This window comes from Natrix helvetica (assembly GCF_964273705.1).
Source record: "Natrix helvetica genome assembly, chromosome: 1".
NCBI lineage: Eukaryota > Metazoa > Chordata > Lepidosauria > Squamata > Natricidae > Natrix > Natrix helvetica.
This window is the reverse complement of record NC_138548.1, coordinates 332,560,464-332,576,176: the sequence shown is the minus strand read 5'-3', so window position 1 is coordinate 332,576,176 and position 15,713 is coordinate 332,560,464. Positions and strand designations below refer to the sequence as shown.

Here is a 15,713-nt window from a genome sequence, read left to right as displayed (position 1 = left end):
GGATACTCTTTTCCTCTAGCCAAGGCTGAGGTCTTGTCCGTCTGTCCTTATATTAATATCAACAAGGAAAAAGGCAACTTTAGCCAGTCATGTCTGCCATAATGTAAGATTTCCATTTTGGAGTTGGAACTATCAAATTAGGGATTTTCATCCCTTGTTCTTCATGCACCAATTTGTTTTTTTAAAAAATACTCTCAAAATAATATAGAAAACGACAATGGGACAGCTCAGTACTACTGGATTTTAAAGCTGGCAAACTGCAACATCTCTTCCGAAGTCTAGGGTAAAATTCTTACTATGCAACTGATTGCTAAACCTCTCAAGCTATTCAAGAACAACAATAAGAGATCCAATGGCGTTTAAGTGGAATGTGATAACCTTTAGCATAATCTATGACACTGAAATTGAGAAATCCCACTATGCAGATGGAAACAATGAAATGCATAGTTATACATACCCAAATAGTGAAAATCAGAGATAAAGAAAGGATCAGCATTTCCAATGATCGGCCTGTTATTGTGGTGCTGCAGATAAGAGAAAGTGATGGAGAGATGTCCTAAAGAGAGATGAAGTCAATTTTAAGAGCTTTGGGTGATTATACACACCAAGGGCTTGATGAATTGTCAATACAATGAATAGAAAGGGAGAAGTTTTTATTACAAAGTCACTAAAACAGAAGGTGACTAACACCTTGGGGGTGGTTTTTAGTCTAAAGGCTACACTTTCTGCTCTACCTGGAGGCTCAGGAGGAATGAGCAGAAATATTATGTGATAATTGGCAGTTATTTTCAGATCCATGTTTTACTTTGGAGAGTTAAGATTAAGGGGATAAAATCAGAGGTGGGTTGCAAATCCCAGTGCTACTGGTTCGCTTGTGTTCATGTGTGCACTCACTTGTGACGCTTCTGTGCATGTGCAGAAGCGTCCGGGAGAGTGGGCGGAGCCTCCCGCCGCTGCCACTACCAGTTCGCCCGATCCGGGCCAAACCTGGAGTAATCCACCTCTGGATAAATTGCATGCATTATAATTTGCACTGGCTAAATCTTCTCTGATTTTGTCTCTCTCAGTCTCTCCAAATGGAAAAATTGATCCAACAGAGATTCAGAGGTTCCAGAGAATGAAATAAGTGCAATTATATTCTGCAAAGTTTAAGGCATCATTTGATCCATTAGTCTCTCATCCGAGCAATGCTTCTGAAATATCAATCCTACCTATGCTGAGTTTGGGGACTGCAGCCACAAATACACTACTAAATGTAGAAGCTGACCAGGCTGAGGCCGAGGGAGGGGTCAAACGTGTCATTAGTCATGAATCCTTCCGTGTCCACAAGAGAAGTAAGTCCAGCCCACCTTGGATTCCTTTCTATTCTTAACTCCCGCTAATTTCCCTTGACCCGTAAGTGGTTCAGATTTTTATACAGAGCTTAAGCTTACAATAAATCTTTATACACATTTGAACTGCTGGGTCTCCTGATTTTCCTGGTGCTTGACACTAAATGACTACATGCACATCCCACAATTAAAATGCCCACCTTTCCTAAATTAACTACAACCGATGTGAGGATATGCACATTTTTTTCCAAGGCCACATTGTACAGACTAGGCACTGTGGTAACCACAAGTACGCATGTGCTTGTGAATCGTCCTCTGATAACCCATCAGAGTCAATATGCACATCGTAAGTTATCCAAAATTGACTTTAGGTTGCATATTGGTCCCTTCGCTTCTTGAATACCATAGTACAAATATTCTAGTAGTTTCAAGTTAGAGAAGAGGCAAGCCCACTCTTTTTTTTTTTGCCTTCTGATGAATAAATAATTTATAGTGGCCACATCCATGCTAGCAACCATTTCGCAAACTCAACACCTCCCTGAATATTATCTTATGTGAAGATCTCTCACAATCACATAAATATCCAATTAAACCCACAGGCCCAAAATATTGTCTGTTTTTAATTCTAGACAACTTGGAATGTATTCTGTGAAAAAAGATAGATGGAGTACAAGGATGAATGATTCTCTCTTTATACATTAAAGCAATGGAGAACATGGATAAACAAAGATAGAATAGAACAGGACAGAACAGAATAGAACAGCAGAGTTGGAAGGGACCTTAGAGGTCTTCTAGTCCAACCCCGTCTAGGCAGGAAACCCTATACCATTTCAGACAAATGGTTATGCAACATCTTCTTAAAAACATCCAGCGTTGGAGCATTCACAACTTCTGGAGGCAAGTTGTTCCACTGCTTAATTGTTCTAACTGTCAGGAAGTTTCTCCTCAGTTCTAAGTTGCTTTTCTCCTTGATTAGTTTTCACCCATTGCTTCTTGTTCTACTCTCAGGTGTTTTGGATAATAGTTTGACTCCCTCTTCTTTGCGGCAGCCCCTGAGATGTATTTAAGTACCAAGAATTAAGTGAAATTTCTGTAGTTATAGGAAGGTGAGTATAACAACTATAGCAAATCCCTTTTTATAATTCTGTAATAAAATGGTCAACTGAAATGTACTAAAATTTAGACAGAAATGAGACAGATTATGAATCAGCTGACTTCAACAAGTTCAAAGTTTCCATGAAAAAATGATATTTTAACTTTTCAATAAGCAAACAAGCAAACTCCCAACTAATCATATTCAGAAAGTTGAAATGCCATCTATGCCTGTAATATAGCCATCAATTTCTAAATACAGGTAGTCCTCGACTTACGATCACAATTGAGACGAACATTTTTGTTGTTCGGTGAGACATTTGTTGAATTTTGTGCCATTTTGCAACCTTTCTTGCCACAGTTGTCAAATTAGTAACCCGGTTGTTAAGTGAATCTGGCTTCCTCATCAATTTTGATTGTCAGAAGCCTATGTCAAGTGTCATAAATATGAACCAGTTGCCAAGCATACAGATTTTGATCACATGAACATGGCGACTGGTCATAAGCCAGGGGGTCGCCGGAGGTTTTGGGCGACCTCCAGAAGATCAATAGGCCGAGCAGCTGGCCTTGGCACCCCGCCTACCCTCCCCCGCCCACCCCACCCCCCGCACCCCCGCTGAGGTGCGATCCCTGTATACTCTAAGAACTACCTAAGAACTACCTCTCGGTCTCTGGGCCTTAAGAACTACCTCTGGGCCTCGCTGGTGGACTGTAGATTACTGTGGATTGCGAGGTCTGCTTCCTCTCCCATCTTATCTGCCTGTCAAATACTCATTGCTCTATTTTACATCAAGTTACATCTTGGACCTGCTGCAAAGAAAAACCCTGCCACAGCCATAGTCATGGATTGATTAACATTTTTATCTATTCAAGGTCTGACATTCTTCGACTGCGAGGGTCCCCCCTCTCGCAGGCATGCCCCCTTGCCCTGATGAGGGCCCACCTCAATGAGGGGTTTATTAACCCAGAGAGGTGGAGGAAGCGGGGGATTAGGGGTTTTTTAGTAAAATGTTTTTTAAAGGTTTTAAGGGGTTCCAGGGAGGGGGGGAGGGTTACTTGGCCTTGGGGTATGGACATAGCCAGGTCAACAGGTGGGATCAGGACGGAGGGGAGCGGAGTGGGGGGTGGGAGGAAACACCATTCCTACAAGGGGAATTCCAATTGCGACGGTCGTAGGGAGGGGCGGGCGCGAGGACACTAGAAGAACATACAGTCGGTTGGGAGACCGGGGCCGCTGGATACGCCCGGTTGCTTGTACCAACCCCCGCAGGCTAGGTGGACAGGATCGGCAGAGCCTGGGCCTTAGGCTGATGTTATGTAATGCGAGGTCCGTGATTAATAAGGCCCCCCTCATCAGTGACTTGATCACAGAGGGGGAGCCGGACCTCGCAGGAATAACGGAAACCTGGCTGGGCCCGGAGGGGGGGTTGCCCCTCAGGGAAATGTGCCCTCCAGGTTACCGTGTATTCCACCAGCCACGGGCCCAAGGTAGGGGTGGTGGGGTAGCGATAATCATCCGGGAAGATTTGGCACCGAGAGAATTCACTGTGTCGCAGATATCTGGTTGTGAGTCTCTGGGCGTGAAATGGGGCCCAGGGAGTCAGCTGGGCCTGTTGATAGTATACCTGGCTCCCCGCCATACATCAACGGCCCTGCCGGGCTCCTCGAGCGGATCGCGGAGATGGCGGTTGAAACCCCCAAGCTATTAGTGATGGAGGATTTCAACCTGCCATCGACGGGAGAGGCATCCGGGGCAGCCCGGGAATTCATGGCTTCCATGACAGCCATGGATCTGACTCAAGTAGTTCAGGACCCCACGCACGAGGGAGGCCACATACTGGATCTTGTGTTTGTCTCTGACCAGTGGACGAGTGATCTGGGAAGAGGGAATTTAGTCATCACGCCCCTGTCATGGTCAGATCACTCACTTCTCCAGCTGGACTTCCCTGGCGCTGCTCCCCACCGCGGGGAGGCGGAACCAGACTATCCCAGATGGTTCCGCCCCAGGCGTCTGATGGAACCAGATAGGTTCCAGGCGGAGCTTGGGCCACCTCCTGCAGACCTGCCCCGCCCCCGGGCAGAGGACCTGGTAGCCGCGTGGAATAATGCGGCCGCCGGTGCCTTGGACCGGGTGGCGACTTTGCGGCCTCTCCGACGGCCACGATCGACCCGGGCCCCCTGGTTTAACGGGGAGCTAAGGGCGATGAAACGCCTTAGGAGACGCCTAGAGAGCAAGTGGAGGTCCTCCCGCTCCGAATCCGACCGAGCACAGGTAAGAGCCTATGTAAGGACTTACCTTGTGGCAATAAGAGTGGCCAAACGTCAGTATTGTGCCACCCTTATAGCGTCCGCAGAGAACCGCCCTGCCGCCCTGTTTCGGGTGACCCGCTCCCTTTTGTCACAGGGGCAGCGGGACCCCCCATTGCTGGGCCGGGCAGAGGAATTTGGAGAGTTCCTGCAGGATAAAATCGATCGGATCCGAAGGGGATGGACCCACCTCAGTGCTCCAGTGGGGACGTCCGAGGCTAGTCTTGAGAGACCATGCTGGGAGGAGTTTGACCCTGTTGTCACCGAAGATTTGGACAGGTTGCGCGGGCGACTGCGAGCCACCACATGTTTATTGGACCCGTGTCCCTCCTGGTTGGTACTGGCCTCCTGGGAGGGCTCACGAGGCTGGCTACTGGGGCTGGTGAACGATTCGCTGGGTGAGGGCCTTTTACCAATCGCCTTGAAAGAGGCGGTGGTGAGGCCCCTGCTCAAGAAGCCTTCTCTGGACCCAACGGAGCTAGCAAATTACCGTCCTGTCTCCAACCTTCCTTTCTTAGCGAAGGTTGTTGAGAGTGTGGTGGCTCAGCAGTTTCCGCGCCACCTGGAGGAAGCTGATAATCTAGACCCACGCCAGTCCGGCTTCCGACCCGGTCACAGCACGGAGACAGCCTTGGTCGCGTTGGTGGATGATCTCTGGAGGGCAAAGGATGGGGGTTGTTCCTCCATCCTTGTCTTATTAGACCTCTCGGCGGCCTTCGATACCATCGACCATGGTATCCTATTGCGCCGTCTGGAGGGGTTGGGGGTCGGGGGCACCGTATTACGATGGTTCCGCTCCTACCTCTCTGGCCGGACGCAATGTGTGTTGGCAGGACAGGAGAGGTCGACCGCGAGGCCCCTTATCTGTGGGGTCCCACAGGGGTCGATCCTCTCGCCTCTCCTGTTCAACATATATATGAAGCCGCTGGGCGAGATCATCCGTGGTTTTGGGGTGGGATACCATCTGTACGCTGATGACACTCAGCTGTACATTTCCACCCCAAACCACCCCAACGAGGCTGTTGAAGCGATGTCCCGGTGTCTGGAAGCCGTACGGGTCTGGATGGATGACAACAGGCTCAGGCTCAACCCCTCCAAGACAGAGTGGCTGTGGCTTCCGGCTTCCCGGTTCAACCAGCATATGCCATCGCTGGCCATCGGGGACGATCAATTAGCCCCGGTGGAAGGGGCGTGCAATTTGGGCGTCCTCCTTGATGCCCGGCTGTCTATGGAAGATCACGTGGCAGCCGTGGCGAGGGGGGCGTTCCACCAGGTTTGCCTGGTGCGCCAATTGCGGCCCCTTTTGGACCGGGAGGCCTTGCGCACAGTCACTCACGCGCTGGTGACGTCTCGCCTGGACTACTGTAACGCTCTCTACATGGGGCTCCCCTTGAGGTGCACCCGGAGACTGCAGTTGGTCCAGAATGCAGCCGCGCGGGTAATTATGGGGAGATCGAGGTTCTCCCATATAACACCCATCCTGCGCGAGCTGCACTGGCTTCCTATGGCCTACCGGGTGCGCTTCAAGGTGCTGGTTACCACCTTCAAAGCGCTCCATGGCACAGGGCCTAGTTACCTGCGGGATCGCGTCCTGCCCCATACATCCCTGCGACCCGTCCGCTCACACAGAGAGGGACTACTCCGGGTGCCGTCCTCCAGAGAGTGCCAGAGGGCGACGCCCAGGAGTAGGGCCTTCTCTGTAGTGGGCCCCACCCTTTGGAATGACCTCCCCCCAGACATCAGGACAACAACCGACCTTCGCTCCTTCCGTATGAAGCTGAAAACCTACCTGTTTCGACTAGCTGACCTGGCATAATACTACAATCTCTCCAGCCCAGGGCATTTTTAATTGGTAATTTTAGTTTTTAAGGGTTAATTTCACTGGGGTTTTAACTTTTTTAGGTATTGTAACTTATTTATTTATTCTTACCTCCTCTGTACGCTATATAATACTTTTGTACGTCGCCCCGAGTCCCTGTGGGGAGAGGGGGCGACTAATAAGTTCAAGTAATAATAATAATAATAATAAGCATGAAAAAAGGTCGTAAGTTACTTGTTTCAGTGCCGTCGTAACTTTGAATAGTCACTAAATGAAATGTTGTAAGTTGAGGACTGCTTGTAGTGTTTACATCTGAAAAAAAATCAATGCCACGGGCAAACTCTAATGCATTTATGCTTGCTGTCTTCAGTTATTTGCAAAAATAATAAAGTTGGGTGGGGAGCTGAGGAGATACAAATAAATAAATAAACACAGGCAAATACCAGGACCAGGGCTAACTCAAAATAAGGTCATGAAATATTTTGTTATGTTTTCACAATGCTGTTTAAAAATATTTAAATTAAAAGCCAGCAGCTATAGTTGCTTTTAGCCTATTTAAACTAGTTATGTATATTTAGACACCAATGTTTTAAGTAGATTACTTTGGTGTTAGATAAAAGAAAAGAAAACATTTGGGACCTACCTCCTCGTTGTACCAGCAGTGTCACCTCACTTCCTTTAGGACATTCAATCAGCATATCCACAACTTGGTTGTGAGTTAGATTCTGCACATTCTTCTTGTTGACTTCAACTATAAGGTCCCCTTCTTTTAGGCCTCGGCACCTTGGGCTGTCAACAATTTGCTTCACTCTCTGTCCCCCACCCCCAGGACTGTCTGCTATAGTGAAGCCAAAGCCCATTGGCCCTTTAATTATATGTACAGTTATGAGTTCAGGTTGCGTTGCTATAGAAGAAGCCAAGGAGACGGTGTCATTGGGGTAGCCGTGGGATCCATTGGAAGTAACCTCAGCGGGGCTGCTAGGTCTCTGCTCTTTCATCCCGTTGACTTTCCCTGTTTTGCTACCATGGCTTGCCGGAGAGTCGTAGCTTTCTTGCCCATTTACAATGATTGGTTCTTTATCCAAAATGGCCACAGATGTCACCAGGCTTGTGTTGGGATCATCTGGGTCAAAAGGCAGAGGATAGCCTCGGCACAGTTCCAGGTCCACGCTGGCACCGATAGGAATTGACTGGAAGATTTTGACCACTTGAGCATGGGTGTGGCCCAGGACACAGGTGTCATTCACGCTGACAATAACATCTCCTACAGAACAAATGGTTGAAACTCTGGTTAGTTTATGCGTACAAACTTCTTGTTTCATTCAATGCATAGCAAAAGGAAGGAGGTGGAAGAGAAACAAGAACTAGTAGTAGTTTTATCAAATCTATCTATCATCTATCTATCTATCTATCTATCTATCTATCTATCTATCTATCATCTATCTATCTATCTATCTATCTATCTATCATCTATCTATCTATCTATCTATCTATCATCTATCTATCTATCTATCTATCTATCTATCTATCTATCATCTATCTATCCATCTATCCATCCATCCATCCATCCATCTATCATCTATCTATCTATCTATCTATCTATCTATCTATCTATCTATCTATCTATCTATCATCATCTATCTATCTGCATAGTTCAAGGAAATCCACCCAGGGAGTTCATTTGTCTTGGCATTGAATAACTCAAAATGCTATGTAACAGAGACAAAGAGTGATTTTAGCTTATCAATTATTAAAAATTATTGTAATAATTTTTCTTTTTGTGAAACTAAAACTTATATGGCCATTTTTCACAACAAATTCAGAGATCATGAGAAAAGGAGGCAATGAATCCAAAGTAGAATATTAAATATATTTAAACTATTATCTTATTATATTATATTATATTATATTATATTATATTATATTATATTATATTATATTATATTATATTATATTATATTATATTATATTATTATTATATTATATTATATTATATTATATTATATTATATTATATTATATTATATTATATTATATTATATTATATTATATTATTATATTATATTATATTATATTATATTATATTATATTATATTATATTATATTATATTATATTATATTATATTATATTACATTACTATATTATATTATATTATGTTATGTTATGTTATGTTATATTATTATATTATATTATATTATATTATATTATATTATATTATATTATATTATATTATATTATATTATATTATATTATATTATATTATATTATATTATATTATATTATATTATATTATTATTTGTCAGGGTTCCAAGTAATACCCCTAATGAGAGAAGACTCCGAGGCTTGAGTTTCCTCAAAGTTCCATTTTATTAGAGATGTCATATTGGCACATCTGGGAAAACCTGAATCTGAAAGTTTTCAGGTTTTCCCACCTAAATGAAAGTCCAAGTCCCTGCCCAGCACCCACATGTCCATCACAGGATCCAATCAGGCACCATCTAAAACTGGAGATGCCTCCCAGTCACACCACTCCAGGTGCAGGGCAAGACATCCTTGACTCTCTGAGAAAGGAATGTTATTGTGACAATATATCTCCCATACGCCATATAATCCCCCCTCCCAGTTTCCCACAGGAATAAATATGGCAGGCTTGAAGGCCCAATGCAAAAGATGGCTTCTAGGCCTGACAATATTATATTGTACTCTATTAATATTTAATACAACAGTTTAAAAATTCAGAAGTTACCTTACATAACTAAGCATGAGCTCCTGGGGACAAATTACTGGATTTGGATCTGTGTTTAATGCTGTGGGTGACAGAATTCAATGTTTTGTGTGCATATTTCTATTCACAGCATTTTTGGGACATTTGTTGTAACTTCCAAATTCACTAAATGAGTGGTTATAAGTGAAGAACTACCTATAGTTTTCTTAGATCTAAAATTCCCCAGGAAGGACGTGGGAACAATAATAGCATGCCATATAAACTGGAAGAAACATTGTTATAATAGTAAATATATTCCAACATTAAAATAATCAAATATTCCTGTAGTAACATAAATTTCATTCTTGAATCAGAATAAGCCAACTTACTGTTAAATACGTTTTAAAAAAGCAGAATCATTTTGATGACTGGAAAAGACTGCACTGATTTTAGCAGTCAACTTCACTTTTAACCAATCATAAAGATGAGGGAAGTCTTGCTTTTAGTTGTTTTAAAACATCTCGAAAATAATTTTTGACAGATTGGGTTACAGTTCAGTTCACTTGGGAAGAAATATGTCGATGTTTTTATTTTTGAAAAAGAAATTGCTTACATAAAACTCTTTTGCCTGTATAAAATGAGGTTTTAAGCAGATATGGGATTATCCTTCAGTGTCCTGGAAATTTACTCTTTGCATTTTTAAGCTCTAATATGTTTTGTCCCTTCAAAAGGTTTGCTAAGTGCAGCAGTACTACATTGTGTGTGTTCAATTATGAATCACACAGTGAAGGACTTTGTTCTGAATTCTATCCATAAAAATGGCAGAACATTTCGTCTTTGACATAGCACATGTTTCAAAGTACACTCAAGTCCTTTAGATTTGATTCTCTGCTATTAAGAAATTCTGAAGATTGTAATATTTTGCTTCTACACTGTAATGGCTTTATGCCTGCGTCATTTGATAGTATAGCCTGTTTATAGTGCTATATATAGATAATTATATAGAGACACTATCACCTGCTTGACATTCTTTTCTTTTTGGAGAAAAAAAATATCTTTGGCCAGAATAGAATAATTGAGGTTTAGATTCTGGTAGACTAATAAGCTTTCTCTAGCATTGTATTAGTTAAAGGGATTCTTGATTGAATATTTCATGATTTTCATTTTGTTTGGAAGACAATTGAATGTATAGGGGCTAAGTTATTAACTGTAGTACTGCTGCTCTTTTTTATCTTTGTCCCTCTTTAAAAAAAGAAAAAAGTTTTTGAATCAACTTTGATTCCTGGTGATTGCTTGAAGAAGCCTCTGCAGTTTCCTTGGCCAGATTTCAGAAGTAGCTCACTGTTGCCTCCAGAGGTGGGTTTCTACCAGTTTTCCCCGGATTGGGCGGACCAGTAGTGGCGGTGGCAGGGGGGCTCCGCCCACCCAGACGCTTCTGCACAGAAGTGTTACCCAAGCGCGCGCACAAATGATCTGGTAGTTAATAAATTGAAACCCACCACTGGTTGCCTCCTTCCTAGCGCTGAAAAAGTGACTGGCCCAAGCTGGCTGTGTGCCTATGGTGGGACTAAAATTCCCCGCCTCCTGGTTTCTAACCTACTACCTTAACCACTACCCCGAACTGGCTCTTTCGCTGCTCTTTATTTCATCTAATTTCCACCAACGGTAACTAACAGTGGGTTGACATGAAATTTTATAAGGAGCAAGGCAATCACGATTTTTAAAACAAGGCACCCTGAACAACTGGAAAAATGTACTGTAAACAGTGTGGAACAAAACTGTGGAATGGAATGTCTAGAATTGTGTTATTTCCCTTCTTTTGCTTTGAGTGAAAAATTGAAGCAAACTAACATGATGGAACTGTATGCGATTTTCCCCTGGCTATTCTCCCATTAGAGCAGAGAAACCAGAATTTTCCTCTCATGCCTGACAGGCTACCTGTTTCCATTTTGCCATCCAGTGCTGCAGGCCCATCAAGCACCAAGCTCTTTATCTGGAGAAATTCATCTGGTTCGTCTCCGCCGACCACAGTGAAACCAAAGCCTCTGCTGCTTTTCCTCAGTTTGGTGTGAATGAACTTCCCTTTCAGTTCAGATGGGTTCCGGGTGAAAAATGGTTTCCCTGCTGTGAAAATTTCAGAAGTTTATAAATCAGGAAAAAAAAATTGCACTAATTTCTCTACAATATCCTCCTCTTTAACGTCTGCCAGCAGCGCAATAAACTAACTCCCCACCAGCACTGATGAAGTTAGCTAGTTTCGCAATGAAATGTCTGCAAGAAAACAGCCAATCTCAGAGAACACCAAAGACTCCTTACTTCAAACCTGAGCTACAAATATTCTCCTCTATAAATGAATTAACCCTGAGAAGGACTAAATGTTAGAACTTGATTGAGCTTTCCTCTTCTGAGGAAGTTCTTCACACACCCAAACACTGAAGAACACAAGGGGTATCGAATGGGAAAATCTATAGTGTGAAACTCAAGACAAACTCATGGGGCTCTACTAAATAATTCTGAGGTGGCAGCACAACTGAGACCCAGAAAATATTGCTTATTCCAGGTTTTAGATGAAACAAATTCCAGTCTGGAAAAGAAAGTCAAATCTGATGTGCACTTTTCGTTTTCTGAATCCATAGCATCATTTACTAACTTGCTTTTCTGACTTTGGCTGGTAGCCTACTCACCCTTTAATTTTTCCATGCCTCCTTCCCTCCCTTCTCTCAGCCACCAAGACTGCTACTATTCCAACATAACTTATTCCAATGGCCTGTCAGCTGATCTTCCCTGTACCTTGCCTTCCAGGTTAGTTGTCATGCTTCTTAACTGGACTAATATCAATTTGTAACAGCCACTATGAAGGGAAAAAGACCAGTAGCAATACCCAGGTAAGCATGGATTAATACTAGACAAACTATCAAGCAGAAAACAATACTCTAATCAAGGAACTACCAAGGAAAGAACCACACTGGCAGACCAAGCTACCAAATATAAACATGAACCCTGCACTCACTCAAACAGATGATATTCCCTAGTCAGATTGTGAAAGATCTACAACAACCAAACAACCAACCTCTGAAAGTACCAGGGACTCTCCAATTCAACCCTTTCTTTTTTTCTTTCTTTCTTTCTTTCTTTCTCTCTCTCCTTCTTCCTATCTATCTATCTATCTATCTATCTATCTATCTATCATCTATCTATCTATCTATCTATCTATCTATCATCTACCTACCTACCTACCTACCTACCTACCTACCTACCTACCTACCTATCTCTACCTACCCAATCTATTTATCTACATTCTCTTGTATTGAAACATTGAGGAGTCTTGATTGGCAATGGGCCCTGTGTTTCTTTATGAAATTAGTTGTTGGAAAATAAAGCGATTTGCAGCACATGTTTGATACACTATAGTTTACAATACAATGAGAAGCGGGGATGTCATGTAATATAGAAGGGTTAATAAAACATGGGAAAATGGATAATAAGTGTTTAAATTTTCAAATGTTGGTAGAAAGGTAGCGAGCAGAACAAGGTCTGTGCAAAGAATGTTTGTGGAAAAAAGTAAAAATGGCTGTGCATAAGAGTATAGTGCAATATATTTTATGGAAGTGATAGTTAGACATGTCTGGAGAAATAGATATGTAAGTTGAATGCAATAAGAATTAAAACTATTGACTGATTTGACTTGACTTGGTTTGATTTATTTGTATGGGTATCCATCTCACCTAAGTGACTCTAAATAAAAGCCAGTATAATAAAGCCAAGGAGGGACATGAACCAATAGGAGCTGTATCAGTGTGGATTGAATACAGAAGCGTTCGTTAGCATGAAAGAGGCAAGTTTAGCCTTGTCCCATGGAGTAGAATTGAAAGGGATTGAAACTGAAAACTTATGAAGGAGGAATAAATAAAAGGAGACCGAGAGTAAGATTGAGAACGTTATAGTTGGATGGAGTTGATGAGATCTTCAGAAATAAAGAAGTGAGGCGTTAAAAAACAGAAAGCATCTACGAAGTGATGTATAAATGGGGCAAAAAAACAGTTTGTTTGCAAGGCTGCAATGGTATGAATGGAATTGCTATTAACTAGATTTAGTTATGTTTCCTTTCCTTTTTATCGTATACCTTTAATTTCTTATTATTTCTTACTCTTTGGTTATGCTCTATAGAGTGCTGTTGACCTTGAAAGGTATGTATGTATATACATATGTAAAGGTAAAGGTTCCCCTCGCACATATGTGCTAGTTGTTCCCGACTCTAGGGGTGGTGGTGCTCATCTCCATTTCAAAGCCGAAGAGCCAGCGCTGTCCATGGTCATGCGGCCAACATGACTTAACGCCGAAGGCGCATGAAACGCTGTTACCTTCCCACCAAAGGTGGTCCCTATTTTTCTACTTGCATTTTTACAAGCTTTCGAACTGCTAGGTTGGCAGAAGCTGGAACAAGTAACGGGAACTCACTCTGTTACGCAGCGCTAGGGATTCAAACCACCGAACTGCCGACCTTTCTGATCGAGAAGCTCAGCATCTTACCCAGTAAGCCACCGGGGCCACATATACATATGGGGATGCATAGATATACATATGACCATTTGCTAATTTACATAATAACAATTAAAATAAAAAAATGAATCTTTAATAAAAGGGGTATATTGAGCGTCAGCTTTGCATATTTTTTTGTATGAATTAATTCCTGGTTGTATTTCTGAAATGAAACAAATAATAATAAAGTGTAGCAGGTCTTGATTTGTACATAAGTGCATATTAATTCAACAGGGACAGGAAAAAAGTATCTTAAATTGTTTATTCCCAAATACTCTAGAAGCAGAACTTCTTCAATACTTTCTTGTTATATCAATGCTAAATAATCCAAAACAGAGTAATAATGTACTTCTTCAAAAGATAAATCTGTTCACAAAAATTAAACCAGATCAACAATGTATTTAGCCTCTGATTGTGTCTAGGAAGACTATAAGTAGGGGATGTGGTAATGCCCATAGCTACTCCCCAGAGATAGTCTCTTGCCACCCGGCATCTGAATTCCCACCCTTTAGTCATCATCACTTCTTGTTGCATGTTATTAATAACATACTGTATGTACAATATTACACAGTGAGCTTCCATACTGTTAATATATCTGGTTCGTATCAAGCTGCAGATACCCAATATTCTCTAATTCTCCCTTTCTCATTGTAGTTTGGCACCCCCAAGCCACTGGAGGGATTCAAATTATAATGCTGTTCTGTGGGTGTGGCTTGTGGGTGTGGCATGGCTTGGTGGGGGTGGCTTGGTGGGTGGTAGGGGAAGGATACTGTAAAGTCTCCATTCCCTTCCCACTCTCCAAGGGAAAGTTACTGCAAAATCCCCATTCCCTCCCGATCAGCTGGGACGCGGGAGGCAGAGAATAGATGGGGGTGGGGCCAGTCAGAGGTGGTATTTACCAGTTCTCCGAATTACTCAAAATTTCCACTACAGGTTCTCCAGAACTGGTCAGAACCTGCTGAATACCACCTCTGCCCCAAACATGTTGTAAGTGCAGCTTTTCACGAGTACAGAATATTTCAGTAGAAAAGATGGACTACAACGCTTCCTACTTTAATGATTTCTAAAACTTGAATCTGAGTATTTCCTTGCTACTCTGAACACCTCAAAGAGTGAACAGATAATGTTCACTCTTTGAATGTAATGTAATGTTATGGAAAATAATATTCTTCTCAGAATACAGGGCAACTCATAGTTAACGCTTAAAAAACCCCTAGAATTATTACACTGTTCTGAATGTCTGCCTGAAATTTGATTAGAATTTAGACCCCCAGTCTGGTTTAGTTTAGAAACATTGGAAGGGGGAGATTAGATGTGGCAATTGTGTATAATCTTATACAATTATGTTATATAGCATATGGTATTTTCTATTCCTGTTATTCCATAAGGTTTAACTTCTCAGAAAGTTACTTCCTAGGATGAATAGTGGGAATTAATAATACTGACTTAATAAGCACTACAGGTAGTACTCGACTTACAACCTGATTGAGCCCAAAATTTCTGTTGCTGTGTGAGACAAGTGAGGTTTCCCCTATTTTACGACCTTTCTTGCCACAGCTGTTAAGTGAATCACTGCAGTTCTTAAGTTAGTCGCACAGTGGTTAAGTGGATCTGGCTTCCCCATTGACTTTGCTTGTCAGAAGGTCGCAAAAGCTGCTCAAATGACCCCTGGGCACAGCAACCCTCATAAATACGAACTGGTTGCCAACCATCCATATTTTGATCACATGACCGCGGGGATTTTGCAACGTTTGTAAATCTGAAAAGCAATCACAAGTCACTTTGTGAACTGTTGTAAGTCAATGTTCTTATTTGGAGATGGTGATCTGGTTGTGATAACCACAGAAGCATCTAAACCAGGGATGGTGAACCTTTGGTGCCAAAAAGGGAGCACTTCGCGCGCATGCACACGTTCAACTGG

General features: G+C 42.4%; 1 protein-coding gene across 7 annotated transcripts in view; it reads right to left on the bottom strand.

The window, feature by feature from the left end:
• MAGI1 (membrane associated guanylate kinase, WW and PDZ domain containing 1) overlaps window positions 1–15,713 on the bottom strand; it is a 538,606-nt gene that overhangs the window by 84,543 nt on the left and 438,350 nt on the right. For all 7 annotated transcript variants that reach the window (XM_081934092.1, XM_081934093.1, XM_081934095.1 and 4 more), the window contains 2 exons: window positions 11,192–11,377; window positions 7,193–7,813 (listed from right to left, as the gene is read on the bottom strand). In XM_081934092.1, the coding sequence (XP_081790218.1) occupies window positions 7,193–7,813; window positions 11,192–11,377 (807 nt within the window). The remainder of the gene's footprint in view (window positions 1–7,192; window positions 7,814–11,191; window positions 11,378–15,713) is intronic.